Source organism: Zootermopsis nevadensis, unplaced genomic scaffold (genome assembly GCF_977971745.1).
Source record: "Zootermopsis nevadensis isolate Lab colony 2312 unplaced genomic scaffold, Znev_1.0 Znev_ptg000061l, whole genome shotgun sequence".
In the NCBI taxonomy this organism is placed as follows: domain Eukaryota; kingdom Metazoa; phylum Arthropoda; class Insecta; order Blattodea; family Termopsidae; genus Zootermopsis; species Zootermopsis nevadensis.
In genome coordinates this window covers 224035-238009 of record NW_028259192.1, presented here as the reverse complement: position 1 = coordinate 238009, position 13975 = coordinate 224035, and the positions used below count along the sequence as shown (strand labels likewise).

The following is a 13975-nucleotide window of genomic DNA, read 5'->3' as shown; positions in this document are numbered from 1 at the left end:
TTTGGAGCAAAATGACTGGACTTGAAATAAAAAATATATAAATAAAAAACCCACACTAATGTCTGAACCGTTACCTAAATTATTTGTCATCAATATAGAGTTCAATAGTGTATCCAACTTCTGATCATATTCTTGTTGCAGAAAGTTATAAGATTTTGAAAATGTCTATAATTCTGTCATGAAAGAAGAAATGTACAACATTTTGAATTACAAATCCTCACAAAATCTCCCACCTTAGTTTGTGTAAGGTATGAGATGTCTAGTAAAAATTGCATTAGTTAACAATTGCTTGTTATATTTTGAAGTTAAAACAATATAAAACTTAAAAAAGGCAATCTCCTGGGTTGTTGTGCCATGTAGCCATGCGCAACAACACAGAAGACAGCCATCTTCAGACTCACCGACATGAAAACATCAAATCCTTCACATGGAGATGTTTTAAAATGTAAATATATAGAAACAGTAACAACACATACAGATCAGACTCGCTGTAAAACCAAGATAATAGTACATTCAGGAAATGCTTGTTTAATACATCGTGTGTCAAATGTATCAGAATTTTGCAGTTAGTTTTATGGCAATGCTGAGAACTGGTTAACCATGGTTAATCAGGTGGGACTAAGTTAAAATCTGTTGGCTAAATAAACAAGTTTTACCACACCATGAAATAATATGTTAAGGAAATATTACAGAAGAAAAATACATTAAAATACCAAGACATCCATGATAAAAGATATCCCAGAAAAAGGCTTTCAATATAACAACTAATGTGGATCACACCCTGCTTTAGGCAAAAGCAAATTCAAGGCGTTATTTAAAGTGGGAGCCATGTACTCACATCTGTGGACAGATAATATCACTGACACTTACCAATGTTTCCTGATGAGGATCTGGTGTTGGAACCTCTCAGTACATGGATGGACGTTGGATCACTGTCCACTGTGGTGCATGCTAGCAGCTTCCCCCCCTTGCTTCCATCGACTGGTGTAAGAAACCACTCTGATCTTGTCCTCATCCTCGCTGTCTGACGCTCGTGAACCTATTGGGTCCCAAGCAAGCATCTCCTTTGAATGCAGATCTCACCAAACATAAAGTTTCTTATTACCTAAGCGTATTTTCCACAAACTAAAGAGAGTATTTTCCCATTCAATCTAAGCAAATGTAAGGGAGATATGAAGCTGTGTAAATGTTTATTATCTACTAAGTACTGACATAGATCAGAGTCCTTCTTGACAAGCTGATAGTCATTCAGATAGTCAAGAAATTCTCCACACTGTATGGAACCCAAAGGTTTATTACCATGTTCACAAAAGCCCAGTATTGGTCACTATTCTAGGCCAGATAAATTCAGTCCTTAAATTTATGCCTAGGTCTTGAGTTTATTGTTCCTAATAAAGCAAAAAAAAAGATGACACAATAAAGTGAATACAGGTCCACAGACATAATGGAGGTAAACAAAAAAGTATTTTACAATAAGACTTATGACATTTCCTTACTGGAATGAGTTACGTCATTACTTGTTATGGAAAAATCAATTATGTTCCACTCTGTTCTGATCAGAACAGAGTTCAGGATACAGGCTATACCAAATACATACATCTAAAGTATTCTTGACAAAGTTTAGACCTAACACATGCAATTTAATTTCAGTTATCTACATACGAGCATAAACTCTTATTGTTTTGTAGTTTTTATAAAAGAATAAGAATTTACATGCAGAACAACTTTAAGAACAAGGCTGTCAATTAGAAATGTAATGTCTCTTATTTTTTGTGTATTTCACATACCTTAAAATGCATGTCACTATCACCAACCTTACAATACTGCCTACAAATTTTTCCTTCAAACGGTACTCATATGACAGTTCAACTTTCCATTAAAACCCAGGAGCACTGGTACATGGCTGGAATGTTAAATGGTTCTTTAAACCCCTGCAGAGTGCACACTATCAGAAAAATTAAATAATTATAGCATCCCAATACATACACACATACATACTTATATATAGCTGATTTTTCCCTATACCCAGAATACCCCTGAACATGGTAACTGCAATGTTTGCTCAAACAGTGGAATGACCTAAAAAAATGAGGCAGTTTCATACACTAAATCTGAACAACTACCTGAGGATGGTATAGATATATTTACTATAAGGGTTAGAAAAAACTGTTGAAGCACATCTTCCAACTTCATTCTTCATGCCACTTAAAGATTGTGAAGGTATCACAAACAGTACGTACTACTGGACTGGTCATGGGCTTAAAGGTACAGGGAACCTTTGGCAAAACCATTTACTTTCCACCAGAGAAAAGTAACATCATTTTGAAAATGCCAAATGATTTTAACAAAGGCTGAAGTGAATTCTGAAAGTATTCAACACGGGAAAAAGTCTTGTATGATTAGGATTTTATATATGAACAAGCAAAAGGTATGGAATTCGTACAGTAAAACTTCTGCACCAGGAACTTGTCTATAACAAAGAAAATGTGGGGTGGGTTTTGTGAGACATATCAGTCAGTAAGTCCTAAATCAGTGTCTACAGAATACAAGTGTTAACAATCCACAAGAAAGAATATTTGGTAGCATAAAATATAAATATACAAAACATTAACCTGTATTGTCACACTGATTCATGGAATTGTTCTTTCCACTTTATTGCCAATTTCAATTACAATTAGACTTGCAATTCATTTTAATTAATAAATACTTAGTGAACAGGTCACTTGTAGCATGGTGTCTTTTTATCATTTATTTATTTGTTTAAATAATTTTAACTACACAGGTTACATAGCACCAAATGGGAAACCAGAGTAAGAATTAAGAACAATCTAAGAGAAGCCATCATAACTCATTCCCAAAATTTAGCTGAAGTTACTAAAATCATAATTTTAATATACAAAATATTATTATTAAATCTGAGTAGGATTAACAGTAAACTATTGCTATCGTAATGACAAAAAAATGCTCAGAACACCTGCTATCCCGATTACTCAATAAGCCGGTACATAAATGTAATGGCTGCCGCTGCCACCTGACAGGTACACTCTGTACAACAAAAATCAAGGGCTTCAAATTTTCTGAGTATTAGACCAAAAGTGGCGTAAGCTTACAGCTGTCATTGTAATTCCAGTCATTGGCAATCTCCTTGAATTTGTCCATATGTGGCATTTCTATACCTTCCATTAACTACAATGATTTATGACAGACACTAATATCTCTGCTTAAGTTGAAGAAAAACATGAATGGATGTTAATGGCATTCCAAAGTCCTGCAAAAGCAAAACAGAAGTAAGAGTCCTCCTTCAGTTGGTTGCCAATGTTCCCTCACATATCATCTGGCATGGTAGCGGACTGGCAATGATGCGAAAATCATATTTTCAAGCTCAATTCCTGATGTTTATACAGGGTGAGTCAGAAGTATGTTTACAAACTTCGTGTGCGTGTTCCAGGATCAAAAATAAGAAAAAATGTTCCTATGAACACGGGGTCGCAAATGTTTCATTTTTGAAATAACAGCCAAAAATAATTTTCAATGTATGCCTTTATTTCCAAGTATAAGGACAGGGATGTTTCTTTATAACAGATGCTCAAAGGTTGTTCACACACCCTATATATGAATCTGAACACCCATCCATGTCGCAAGATGTATTCAGCTTTTAAAGAACAAAAGTTCAGACATAAGATTATTTAGACTCAAAAAAATATCCCTTCCAAACACAGCCATGACTTACACACTGTAGACACATTAACACCTCTACACAGTTAACAGGGCTCTGATCCACCAAAGGCATAAGACAACATGCAGAGATTGCATAGCTCTGACAAGTGTTGCTAACGATCACTTTGGGGCAACAGGAAGTACCTATATGGGACTCAGTAAGCGGTAACTTTTTCTCATAGGACAAAAAGTTAAAAGACAGAGAGTAACAACACAGAACCAGTGGTTCCTGTCTACCATCAAAGGAAGCTAGCAATACTAGCAAGTATATGGAAAGTGCGGAAGAATTCACAGGTAGGCACTCTTCAGTAAAAATGCCCGAGGCCAGTCTCCAGGGAGCCAGTGATTCTGGTAGACCATATAGGGGCTAATAGTTCTAGCAAACCTGTGGAAGGGGAGGGCCTTGAAATACACAGCATCAGCATCCCAGGCAGGCAAGTCCACTTGCCAAGGGCAAGACTGTCTGTAAGTGCAGTGGGAAGCTTAAACAAAAAAAGAGAGACCAAACATATTGAGGAAAATACAGCAAATTGGGCACAAGGCCACAATTAAGCAAAGGAAAACCCTAACTTGGATCTTTTAAATTCCCAGGGTAGTCGGCAGTACGTCTACGAAAAAGGCCAAACTTTCCAAAAGGTGCAGGGACTCTCTTGAGACTACGGGCCTGTAAGGAGACCCTGACCAATCTAAAAGACAGATATCTGCAAGGAGAATCAAGCTGAAGGAAAGCTGAATGAGGATGACAAGAACTCATGTTGACAGAAATCTCGAGTGTTTTGTGGGACACCAAAGCAAGAACTGCTGTACCTCAGATCTTGCAGACTAGGAGGCATCGCGACATATCTGCGTTGTCACGGATGATTTGGTCTCACACATGGAACCAGGACTGGTAAATGGCTTCACTGTACTTCATACAAAGTGCGAGATTCGTACAGGGTTCTATTACAGAAGGGGCTGCAGAGCAGATCAAAAATGGTCATGGTGCTAGGGTCGTTAATTGCATTCATTCATTCATAAAAATATGGTACATTGCCTTAGGTTGGGTACATCTGATGGACATACACAAAACATTGAATAAGGTAAGTGAGGGGAAGAGAGTAGGAAGGGTTAAATGACCAGTCGCTAACCTTGTTTTGATGTCTGATGCAATCTCACCTGGGGCAGGTAGGACAAACTTTTAGTACTTTCAGCATAGCGATTCACATCTCTAAGTTCTTCCAGTGTCATGTGGTGGGTAGTTGTGGCACTGCTGGATGACGATCGACTAGACCCCTGCGCAAAATTGATAAATCAAGGGATCAATAAAGAAATGAGTACGGTATGGTTAAAATAGGGCAACAGATGTTTTTTCCATAACTTGTTTCATAACATCTTGCAGTATTACAGCCCAACAGTACTTCTATACTATATACTTATTCACTTAAGCTGCTCCAAAGGTGGAATCTCATTCGGACATCAGTAGTGTTACAGGCATGAATTACAAAGCATTAAATTACCTAACTACTCACATACATGGTCTTCTACTGCTTCTTCTTTTCTTTATCAAGGACTAGGTCCAAGACCTGTTCTAAGTATCATAATCATGTCTGACAAGCTGAACGATAATTTGGCATCATCTGGCAATATTAGTGAGTTGATCAGTGCTGGATCATGCAATTCATGATTCAGCAGTTTTGTGAGATAAATAGTTTTGTGGTTTAAGTGGCAGCCTTGTTTTTTATTACCTGTTAAAAACATGGGTGATAAATTATGATAAACATTACATTTTTACTGAAACTCTAGAAAAATTTGCAATACACAGCAGCAAGTTTCTCGAGGAAACAGTGAGTATAAAATAAGCTTCTGCATGAGTCGAGAAATTTAAAGATGAAAGGGATGTTACAAGCGACACAATATCAGACTTCAAAAACTGATCAAAATTCAGAAAAGTTACTGAAATGGCGAGAAATAATTGTTGATCTGGAATATAGCAGACAAACTGAAGATGTATGGAGAAAACAATATTAATATAACCAAAGTCTATTGAACATAACTGGATATTATAATTAAAAAGGGGTTCTGACTCACTTTAATTTTAATTTATAGCATACTGTAATCATAAACTCAAATACATTTTAATCAAATGAGCAATCTAAATAAAGACTAATGAAAGAACCCAACCTTTTGCAAAATTATGCCTCATAATGAGATTCTGGTCTTCAAGTACAATCCAGAAAAAACATTGAACCCCTGAACCCTCCAATGAAACTGCCCAGTCTCTGAAACTGAAGAAAGTGTGAATGTCAACATCAAAGTATGCTCATTTGATTCTTTTTCATCAAAGTAATCATTACAAATCTTTTCCTCCAAAACAAGTAATTTCCTTACTTTAAAGTTTTGAAGTTATGGGAGTTCATCTGCTAAAGACTATTCAACCTTCAACTAGACAAGTGGATTTTGTATGACAATGCATGTTCCCGTAAAGCATTTTTCAGTCAAAAACAAACTCTGGTAATAAAACACCCACTGTGTGCACCTGACAAAACTAAAAATCTTCTTGAGAGTGTCTCATTTCCAATTACTTGCAGGGGGAGAAAGAGTGATGACAGTCTAATGTAAAGAAAATTATTTTCAACAAAAGGCAAAGTACTCTGACAGTACCACACCAATGATTGAAACCAATATATTCTTGTTTTACAGCATCAATCTAGTTATGTAATTTTCAGACCTCACACATATGCATTACAATAAAATTACTCAAATATATACCAATGTATATGACTGCTCCAAGCTCACTCTACCATGCACGATATGAAAGCAGAATTTGTTCAAATTAAGAGGCCGCAGGCCCAAAGCCAGGTGGATGCCCTCCCATGCAGAATGCACTTGCTCTTGAACGTCATCAGACACAATGATATAAAAAAAGGTGGAACATTTTGAGAGGAAGCGCCGGTAGCAACACCAACATCAGATTATTTTGCCTAAAATAAGACTACACTCAAAAGTTTAAAGATATTTTAAGACCATAAATGTTATCACAAGTTTTATAAATATTAATATATACATTAATGCTTGCTCAAATGACCCTTAGGGCTATGCCGGCTGGAGCTTCAGCTCATGGTAGGGTCACCCAAGCCGGACAGGTCTAAGGCGTTGTGCCAGACCAAGAGTGATACCCTGGTCCTCCAGGTTGGGGGTTGGGCATAAGGCTAACAACCTTTCACCTTAAAAACAAAGCATTGTTACGAACACATTATCCAAGCCTCGGACCAGGACGGACTCTTTGGCACGACCATGGCAATTTAAAAAGGACAATGGGGCATGGAGAAAACTGCATAATGATGAGCTTAAAAATCTGTACTCCTCCCCCAGTATTGTCAGGGTGATTAAGTCGAGAAGAATGAGATGGGCGGGACATGTAGCGCGCATGGATGGGGCAAGAGGTGTGCACCGGGTATTGGTTGGGAAGCCTGAAGGGAAGAGACTGCTGGAGAGACCTAGACGTAGATGGGAGAATAATGTCTGGTGGGATCTATGGGAGATAGGAGTTGAAGGAGACTGGATTCTGTTGGCCCAGGACAGGGTCCGGTGGAGGGCTTTGGTTAATTCGGTGATGAACCTTCAGGTTCGGTAAGCCATCTAGTTAGTTAGTGATGATTATACAAAAGCTCAGTCATTCAAGCAGCGGGTGGGCTGGAATTCTTTTCTCAGTTGAGTTTTTCAATATTTTTCTGTTAACGTGCCCACAATCACAGAGTCCACCAAGAATCCTATTCAATGAATGTTAGGGACTCCAGAGTGCAACATGACTATTCTGATGATCGGTGCAATTTTGCACGGAACATTACCCTCAAGGCACAGCAATAGTTTCTCCTTCACACACTATCAATCTAAAGGCCACTTTTAATAGGCATCACAGTTTTAACACTTCTGAAATCTAACAAAATTTTGGGTTCCACGAGAAAACAGTTCCTTCTCCATAACCCTATTAGCAATTTGTGGGTGTGCACCTGCCATCCATCCCACTGCCAACTACAGATGTTAAGTAGGATTCGAGGTTCTCATGGCAGAAAGTATGAAGATGGCCGTCTTCTAGGTTGTAGCATTGTGTAGTTTGGTAGAAGTTTACCAATGTTTCAGAGGTACTTGCTACCTCCATCATCACCCTGATTATCTAAGCAGCAAGGACATGTCAGACGTTGGTAAACTAACAGACTATGAGGCGCTACAACCGAGAAGAGAGCCATCTTTATAGATATTAAACCTATCAATGCTAAGTGATCAATAAACACATGAAGCAAAGTCCTTTAGTGGCTAACAATTTTTCATCTGGACAAGAAACTCACCTTTTATGGAACTTGAAGCTTCATTAGAATGTTCAAAACAGCTTACAAATGGTCCTTAACCCTGAGTGAAATGAATCCAGTCCACACCCTATTTCTGTAAGATCCATTTTACTATTCGATCTACAACTCGAGATCATCCAAGTTTTCTCTTCCTTTCAGGCTTTGCAATCAAAATTTTGTAAGTATTTCTCACTGCTCACATGTGTGATACATGCCCTACCCATCTCATCCATTTTTGATCTGATCATACTAATATTGGTAAAGAGTACAAATTACACAGGTCTTCACCAAAACATCTTCTCCAGCCTCCTGTCACTTCATCCCTATGCACTCATTCTCAAACATACTCAATCTGTGTTCTGTCTTCAGTGTGAGACATAAATTTATACAAAACAGCAGGTCAGAATTATAGTTTTGTATATTTTAATCTTTGTGCTTTTAGATGTGAGGGCATAAATCTAAAATAAATGGTGGGAATCATCATTCACATTCAATAGTGTAATGTTGATTTAATACAGTTATTCCCAAATATTAGCAATTTTCTGGTGAAACACAGTACAAATACTTTGCTTTTTGATACTTCCCCATCCAGTACTGAACCCCTTGTCATCAGCAGTACCAACACGGCAGCTGTGCAAATTACTGAAATCAGAACAGCAATGGCACCATTCGCTGCAGGGTACTGAATTTTGTACAGTAATAATTTTCTAAAATATATATACAGCTTTTAATTGGAAAATTAAAGATAACCACACCAAACACAAGCAATTTAAATACCTGTCTGAAACTAAGAATTCAAAACATCTAACATAATAAAATATTAGCAACTCTTTCTTAGCTTCATGTCTAAATGATCAACCAGCCCACCTTGCTCATAATCAGCAGGTACCAAGAACAGTTTTGCAGGGACAAAGGCAGTCAGAGTATGAAACTGGCCACCTGGCTTCTCCTAATGCTCACGTCCAAATTTCATCTTGATGCCCCTTGTGTATCTTGATGACACGGTGCTTAATGTGTACCACACAATGTGAATGGAGATCTCAGTGTGCAATGTTCAGTCTCTTGTTGGGAGACTCTTGATAACCGAACCTGGTGAGGTGGCTACAAATGGTGCAAAAAGCATGGTAACAGATACTTCAGATTCTTGTGGTAGTAAAGATGTTGGTGATGTTTCTCTGAGCTGTAATGCCATATCATCTCCTACATTTCCCCAAAATGTTGGGAATCACCAACAGAACCACACAGCATGCACCACAACCCAGAAAATCATCACTGACAGGATGAACATAGTCTCAGAAAGTAACATTATGTCAAAATAAAATGACTGAGGTGAGAAAGTGGAACAAGTGACTGTGTGATAAAAATTAAGATGTCTGCATTTCTTTACACTAAACCAACTTTTACCTTGAATAAGCCATTCTCTTCCAGACTGATAGAGAGGCGTGTATAGCTCTCTAGCAAGTTGTTCTCTGGGATGATGCCAAGTGATGTACTAGGAGCATCTGGGACACAAATCAATGCTGGAGTTGACTGGCTCTCCTCTTGGTGTGACATTGCTGAAATATTCCACATAATTACATGGAATCTTTATTTCCCTCCTAATGACAATTATTTACAATTTTAATTCATAAAACTGTGTTATGGCACAGGATAAATAAGTTTCCTAGAGCCTGCATAATTTTTTGGTAACGAAATGTGAATCAGACAAATGGAAAAGCAAATGCTCTTTGCAATGGAGAAGTGCCGTGTTTCTTTTGAGGTAAGAACTAAATTTTTAAATATTATATAGACAAGTTTCAGCTTCAGAGGGTTAATCATTTTAAAATGCTACATTCTGGTCTGTATCTGTAACTTTTGTTGAAGCAATTTATACAGCCAGTGACAAACTGTACATACAGTGTTCTCTTTTCTATGAATATATGATGAAATTACTTGTATGATTCTTATGGTCAAAAGTGAACAGAATAATAACATGCATCATAAATGTAGCACTATCTTGTCATTCCACAGGGCTACTCTGAGCATGCATGATCACACTGTACTGTAAACCAATAATAATTTCCTCAACACAGTAACGTATGCCATTTTTTGACTCGACATACAGGACAGTAATTACGGCACAGATATACTCAGTAGGAAAATGATTAAATTAACAAATTCAGAAATTTATTTAAAGAAGGAACTGTATTGTACTGTTTCTTCTTAAAGTGTACTAAGTGATGGATTTTTTCTTTTTTAATGAGCCATTAAATACTTCAACAGCTAATAAAAAACACAAACGTCATACAAAAATAATGTATGTGACATGGCTTGGTGTTGTAAATAAATATGACATAACTAAAATTTAGAATATTTTATAAGAAATTTGCAGAAAAGTAATCTTAAATGGAAAATACAAGAAACAGCAACAAATTGGGAGTGTCACATAAATGAGGAATGCTGGCAAGCATGTAATGACCATACCTACATCAAACAATCTACCAATGACAAAGGATGGTGAAATGCCTGGATTACCTTCCAGGTTGAAGTTGAGTCCCCATCGTTCACACTCATACTGCAACCAAGTCTTCTCTGCCTCAAGCGACAGCTGGCCTGTTGAAACACACACACACACGGGTCGGACCAGGGAATAATGAGGCCAAACAGGTAACAGCACTATTGGACACCAGAAACCCACGCATGTCTGTGTTCACCGTAGGCAAACTCCATAACAAAAATGAAGCAGAGATTTAACAACAACTGAAAAATTTGACGTTTTCATGACAGCGAAGATGGCAATGTTGTTCTGGAGTTTGATGCTATAGGACTTCCATGAAGATGGATTGAGTATATTATCTGAAATGTTTATATCTATATACAAGTCTTACACAGTGTCAAAATCCAGAAGAACATCAAAGTCAGTAAGTGGGACCCTTATTTTCCAACAGCCACTTCTTTTACTGTTTTCTTGAGAAAATGGTAGCACAGGACAGAAACTTCCTAAATACACTACTGCTATATATAATTTACATTAAGTTATGAATAATAAGAAAGAGAGAGAGATTACAATTGTGTCTGGACATTCTGTATCAAATTCCATAATTGCATAAAAAAACTTTATTTCAATCTAGGTGTTTAACAAAGGCATAAAAATGGAAATTAAAACTACAACTAAAATTGAAAAGAAATTATCCCTGAGAAACAAATTTGAACTTAACTGATTTTACTAAAAGATTTTCCTTGAAACACTGACTATGTGAACTATAACTTCAGACACAATGAACTGGGGAATTATCCAAATACAAAACGAATTAAAATTAGAGATCAAAAGACAAACAGATAAAAATCAACATTTCTTAGTTTTATACAGTCCTCAGTTTCTACAAGTCACAAGTTTTCATTCTGCGTGTGTTCTTTAAGGCACTTTTATATTTTTGAGAACGTAAATTTACACATATTAAATGGAGACAGCCGCTTCAGAGGAAAAATTCAATACAGAACTGGTCTAAAGAGTAAACACAAATGTTCAAATAAATCCTTTAAGCTGAAAGAAAAGTTGTTTACATTCAATCCGTATTACAGAACTGACTGTCTATACTGGAATGCTTTACAACATGCCCCATTTTATACTTCTGTGAATATGAATAATGATGGCTTTTAAGCACAAAGATGAATTACAATCAAGCTATAAGGTAATCTGTAAGTGTTCCTCCACCATTTGAGTCCTGCTACATGCTGCCATTTTAAGAGTCAGCAGCAGATACTCACGGGAGACAAGAGTGTCTGGAGGATACCGGAAACTAAAGATCCAGTCTTCTTCCACCTTGAGAATGCGTCCAGTGATCCGAGCATAGAACTCATAATTCTCCCGTCCAAACAAGTTGCTCACTCCAAAGTTGTCAATCAGGAATTTCATGATGCGTGTGGCAACCTAAACAGAGGCTTTAACACTGAAGTCCAGATTATGAGCAAGAAGTAAACACAAAATAAATTTTACATCCACCATTACAATATATTACCTATATCAGCAGTTCTCAACCTTTTTTTTAACAAGCTGAGTGACTTCTGTGGAAGCGTACACATTTTTTTACGATGCCTAGCTGAGAAAAGTGACTTTTGAAACAGTCAATAATGTTTAAACAACACAGCAAATTCCCAAAATTCTGCAATTGTATAAATGTTAAATCAGACCACATTATTTGCTAGTCTGGATGAGGTCTGAATAGTTTAATGCAAGGTAGTGTGTACATTATTATCCAGATGGTCTACAGTAAATACATTTGGTACATTTATACTAACCAAAACAGAAGAACCTGAAAATGAGTACTTCATATCATCACCAGCAACAGCCTACAATCTCATCACAAACTGTTTCTACTTTTGATGCAACAAAACAGGCGGATTCTGTGTGTTAGTCTGTCCATCCATCCATTTGATTTCTGAAACTACTCAAATTCCGCAGGCTCTACACCTGAGATATTCAAATAATACATCAGTTTTATTCTGACAAAACTGTTATTTAAAACTTTCTCAATGTGGCAAATTTCAATGGAACACAATGGAAAAAATAATAAATTCCTCAAAAATCTATTATTTCTTCCACAAAACAGCAGACAAGGATGAAAAGAAATCTTTTTTGCCACTTTCAAATTAAAACATAATCACTCATTGAAAAATGTACCTATTCTCGATGTTTTTATTGGATCTGAAATTTGCTATGAAATAAATAAATAATGTTCCCTCCAATCTTTATCAACCAAAAGCCTTGTATGTCACTACAATGTATGGCAGGGTAGAGTAACATGTACAATGAAAAAGAAAAATGAGAAAGTTTCAACAACTTTCTGCCTATTCATAATTATATGACAATCTTAAATGATTAAAATAATAAAAGGGAAAAGGCAATTTATAATTTAATTCCCAATTGATCAGCTCTGGCTGGTTTGCATCCGAGTAAATGGACATCAAGACTCTATGTACAGACACGGAAAATCCCTAAGAATAAATTTGGAAAGTTTGTGCATTTTGATATGAAGCAGATAAAGGTACAATTATTTATGTTAAGTCACACTGGTGCCAAGGTAAAGAGGCCCAAATCCAAAAATCACAAATTAAAAACAAAAGCTGCTTTGCAGCCAAAATTTCATATTAACTGTAAGCCAGAAAACCCAAAACTTGTCTAAGTTCTAATTAAATCTGCATATTTTATAATCAATAAATCTGTTCTGTGAGAACTTTCAAAAACGTTTTTGTTTCCTGTATGTATGCATGTACGAAGTGAAGCTTTTGCGGAGACTGAAGTTGATGAAATACTCTCGGGCTACAAGCCGCATCAGGCGGCCTGTAGCCCAAGAGTATTTAATCAATTTTATGTCTTATATCTACTTACCCTGGCAAGACATAGAAGAATGGGTTGAAATTAACCTGACTGGTCAGCAACAAACACCACTGACTGAAACACGTACATTAACCACATTTATACCGCTGACATGAGTTGTGTTTGAAGTTTTATCAACAAATGAACTGAGAAACCACCATCATTTGAATGGTTTTGAAGCGGGTGACTGCGCACACAAGGTTGAGAACTGCTGCTCTACAATAGCAACACTAAAAAAAGGAACTTAAATTTTGAGCATTTCCTTTTTGCAAGATGCATGGGATACATTTTATAATGTAACTACACCATCACACCCAATCCTTTTCTAAACTGTAATAAACTTACCTAGTTAATACCCACTCCATTTAAAGATTTTAACTGTTTACACATTATAATAATTCACTACTGCTTTAAGCAGCATAATTAGATTTTAATTCAGAAGGAAGTCTAAACATCCATACACAAAGACAAGAAAGAGACTAACCAAGTGAGATTTCAGGTTCTCTTGGCGGCAAGTACGTCTTCTGGGATCTTGCACCACGCATACTTGTCACAAGATATCTCCAAGCTTTGCTGA

At 36.7% G+C, this 13975-nt stretch overlaps 1 protein-coding gene across 6 annotated transcripts in view; it reads right to left on the bottom strand.

Annotated features, from left to right (window-relative positions):
* Positions 1-13975, bottom strand: part of RhoGAP71E (Rho GTPase activating protein at 71E) — a 44067-nt gene that overhangs the window by 14428 nt on the left and 15664 nt on the right. For 5 of the 6 annotated variants that reach the window (XM_087340462.1, XM_022057362.2, XM_087340464.1 and 2 more), the window contains 5 exons: positions 11790-11952; positions 10557-10634; positions 9447-9598; positions 4873-4989; positions 871-1039 (listed from right to left, as the gene is read on the bottom strand). In XM_087340462.1, the coding sequence (XP_087196588.1) occupies positions 871-1039; positions 4873-4989; positions 9447-9598; positions 10557-10634; positions 11790-11952 (679 nt within the window). The other variant, XM_087340466.1, reaches the window with a different exon arrangement.